The sequence below is a fragment of the Bolinopsis microptera genome, unplaced genomic scaffold (genome assembly GCF_026151205.1).
Source record: "Bolinopsis microptera isolate Bmic1 unplaced genomic scaffold, MBARI_Bmic_1.0 sca124, whole genome shotgun sequence".
NCBI lineage: Eukaryota > Metazoa > Ctenophora > Tentaculata > Lobata > Bolinopsidae > Bolinopsis > Bolinopsis microptera.
The window spans coordinates 17596-21748 of NW_026971896.1; the positions used below are offsets into that span (position 1 = coordinate 17596).

The 4153-nt window shown below is 38.2% G+C and overlaps 1 protein-coding gene across 1 annotated transcript; it reads right to left on the reverse strand.

Moving 5' to 3' along the window:
• Nucleotides 1-3425: 3425 nt before the first annotated feature.
• Nucleotides 3426-4090, reverse strand: LOC134825823 (heat shock protein 60A-like; the record flags this gene model as incomplete). Its single annotated transcript, XM_063838022.1, has 2 exons — nt 3426-3821; nt 4017-4090. Coding segments are annotated over 2 exons (242 nt in total), but the record flags the coding sequence as incomplete, so codon positions are not given.
• Nucleotides 4091-4153: the final 63 nt, after the last annotated feature.

The following is a 4153-nucleotide window of genomic DNA, read 5'->3' on the forward strand; positions in this document are numbered from 1 at the left end:
TCGAAATATATGCCTGTGTTCCGTTAGAAACCGCCAATTTGGAGATATTTTCTTGTGTTTGAAGTCATATCTCAAGTTTGGCACATAGAAATTCTCCCAAACTCGTACACATTATCCGTCATATAGCCATGTAATTATCTGAAAAGTTTAAAGAAAATCTATCAGTCAGATCTTGAAATATATGCCTGATTTCCGTTAGAAACCGCCAATTTGGAGATATTTTCCTGTGTTTGAAGTCTTATTAATATCTCCAGTTTGGCACATAGAATTTCTCCAAAACCCTCACACATTATCCGCCATATAACCATGTAACTATCTCAAAAGTTTAAAGAAAATCTATTGGTCAGATCTTGAGAAAATTTAAAATATATTCTAAGTTATTCACTAAAACACTCGATTTTCGACCAATCCATATTATATGGTACAGTTTTGTCGTGTTTGAAGTCATATATCAAGTTTGGCACATAGAATTTCTCCAAAACTCTCACATATTATCTGTCATATAACCATGTAACTATCTCAAAAGTTTAAAGAAAATCTATCGTTCCGATCTCGAAATATATGCCTGTGTTCCGTTAGAAACCGCCAATTTGGAGATATTTTCTTGTGTTTGAAGTCATATCTCAAGTTTGGCACATAGAATTTCTCCAAAACTCTCACACATTATCTGTCATATAACCATGTAACTATCTCAAAAGTTTAAAGAAAATCTATCGTTCAGATCTTGAGAAAATCGAAAATATATTCTAAGTTATTCACTAAAACACTCGATTTTCGACCAATCCATATTATGGTACAGTTTTGTCGTGTTTGAAGTCATATCTTAAGTTTGGCACATAGAAATTTGCCCAAACTCGTACACATTATCCGTCATATAGCCATGTAATTATCTGGAAAGTTTAAAGAAAATCTATCAGTCAGATTTTGAAATATATTCCTGTGTTCCGCCGAGACCGCCAATTTGGAGATATTTTCTTGTGTTTGAAGTCATATCTCAAGTTTGGCACATAGAAATTCTCCCAAACTCGTACACATTATTCGTCTTATAGCCATGTAACTATCTGGAAAGTTTAATGAAAATCTATCAGTTAGATCTCGAAATATATGCCTGTGTTCTGTTAGAAACCGCCAATTTGGAGATATTTTCTTGTGTTTGAAGTCATATCTCAAGTTTGGCACATAGAATTTCTCCAAAACTCTCACACATTATCTGTCATATAACCATGTAACTATCTCAAAAGTTTAAAGAAAATCTATCGTTCAGATCTTGAGCAAATCGAAAATATATTCTAAGTTATTCACTAAAACACTCTATTTTCGACCAATCCATATTATGGTACAGTTTTGTCGTGTTTGAAGTCATATCTTAAGTTTGGCACATAGAAATTTGCCCAAACTCGTACACATTATTCGTCATATAGCCATGTAATTATCTGGAAAGTTTAAAGAAAATCTATTAGTCAGATCTTGAAATATATTCCTGTGTTCCGCCGAGACCGCCAATTTGGAGATATTTTCTTGTGTTTGAAGTCATATCTCAAGTTTGGCACATAGAAATTCTCCCAAACTCGTACACATTATCCGTCATATAGCCATGTAATTATCTGGAAAGTTTTAAAAAAATCTATTAGTCAGATCTTGAAATATATGCCTGATTTCCGTTAGAAACCGCCAATTTGGAGATATTTTCTTGTGTTTGAAGTCATATCTCAAGTTTGGCACATAGAATTTCTCCAAAACTTTTACACATTATCCGCCATATAACCATGTAACTATTTCAAAAGTTTAAAGAAAATCTATCGGTCAGATCTTGAGAAAATTGAAAATATATTATAAGTTATTCACTAAAACACTCGATTTTCGACCAATCCATATTATGGTACAGTTTTGTCGAAATTCTGAATTTCGGTAACAAATAAGGACTTAATTTGAGTTTACTGCACGCGCGATGAATAATTTGTGTTTATAGAGATCTGCGGCGCGTTATCAGGTTAACCAATGAAATCACGGCGTTTTTGTCACGTGACAGTCGAGTGTAGAGTGATTAATTATCATCCAGCGCGATGCACTACTGGGTCGCGCGCGCATCCAATAATGCTTCTCGCAACCACGTATGCAGATCGGCGAGATGCGAAGGATTGACATCGTGAATCAACTCGCAACCTTCCGATCTTCCGTAGATCGGCAATCTTCCGATCTCGCCGATCTTCCGTAGATCGGCGAAATGCACCACTGGGCCTCGCCGAGCTAGGAAGGATTGACATCGTGAATCAAAATGTTTACCAATTACTTTTTGGAGGATTTTGCCGCTTCAACGCCAAACTATCATTTTAGCTTTGCAGAGCAACAATCTAAAAAGATTGACATTGTCAATCAACAATCAATACGTCATGATATGAGGCCGAGGTGTGATTAGGAATAAGCTTTAAAAATACACCAAACCAAATTACTTTCATACCCGCAGAGCTTTTTCACAAGAATTTTTTAATTTGGACGAGCGATTTAGCGCTCGCGACGTGACACTGTTGATATACGTTGCATGCCACTTTTCGCGCGCGAAGGCGTAACATGTATCAATGACACTGACGTTGGACGTTAATTGACGATGTCAATTCTTCGCAGCTCGGCGAGGCCCAGTTAAATAGCGCATTTCTGATTTCTCCGATCTAATATAGCGAAAATGTGTGATGTGGTTGTGAGAAGCATAATTCATAATTAAATTGAGTGCGCGTGACGCGGCCCTGCGGCCCAGTAACGCATCGTGCTACAATTTTATGACTTGCTTGATTTTGCACTAATTTGATGTGTCCCGAAAGATTTAACGGATGATACTCAATACTCGCAAAATATTTATTGTTCCAAATATTCAATATTGTTCCAAGACCGTCGGCGGGTCCAACTCTTAATTGACGATGTCAATTCATGGCAGCTCGGCGCGGCACAGTCAACAGTAACGCATCGCGCTACAAGTCCAACTCCAACTCGGCGGTTACTGGGCCGCGCTCAGCCTGTCATTCCGCCGAATCTCTATTCTATATGTTTATAAACATGATAGCCTGAGGTCCCCAGGTAAACTCGGCGGCTGTCTTGGTTGGAGGACTTCGCCGCTTCGACTATCATTCTTGCTTCGCATCGACGATCGTTGCTATGCTTCGCAGAACAAAGATCTCGATGGGTTGACATCGTCAATCAAGTGTCTCGGTAGATTATAAATCTACATCATCAATCATAGGGATTGGCGTGCCAGTCCCTTTAATTGGGCGATCAGCGATCTAGTGTGAGCGGCAATTACGACTATAATTAAGTACAAAGGTAAGATAATTATAATTGTCAGCACTTGTCCTCCAGCTACTGTACCAGGCTCCAGTCCAGTTTATTATTTATGCTACAGAATTCTTCAGTTGGAGCGAGGAAAGAACAGTAAATGACCAAAATGAAACAAATATTTATGTATTCAAAACATAAAAATTTCAATAAAAACATGAACGGGTCTTAAATGAGGGTACAATTTCAATAAATTAAGGTCATATAGGAGATCACGGGAGTTGAGTAAGTAAAAAACATAAAACGAGCATCAAAAACTACTCGCAACTGTGGTTCAGTCAAACATTTCTGATATTAATCGCAAGTTTCAAAAACTGTTCACAGTTAGTTTACATCATACCACCCATTCCTCCCATACCGCCCATACCTCCGCCGCCCATACCTCCCATTCCAGCCATGGGGTTGGGTTCATCCTTAGCGAGGTCGGTGATGACGCACTCTGCTGTCGTGAGAAGAGAAGCTACCCCAGAGGCATCGATAAGTGCTGTTCGGACAACCTAGGCGGGAGTGACATTTTAGAATTTTTGGTGCTATTAAAATTCTCAAAAATGGGTGCAGCTTTTCAGCACAACTTGTTAAATTTGATAAATTTGGCACTGTTCTTATTTAAAAAATAATTTCAATCCCAATTCGAATGATGTCCTTCATTGCGTGATCAAAGTCAAACTCATAAGAACAGCGTTATATCAAACCTTGGTAGGGTCGATAACTCCAGTTTTGACAAGATCAACAAACTCTCCGATTGCAGCGTCGTATCCTACTGAACCTGGAGTACAAATGTAAAGTGAACAGTCCAATGTCCATCAAGTGAGATGGGAACACAACTAAA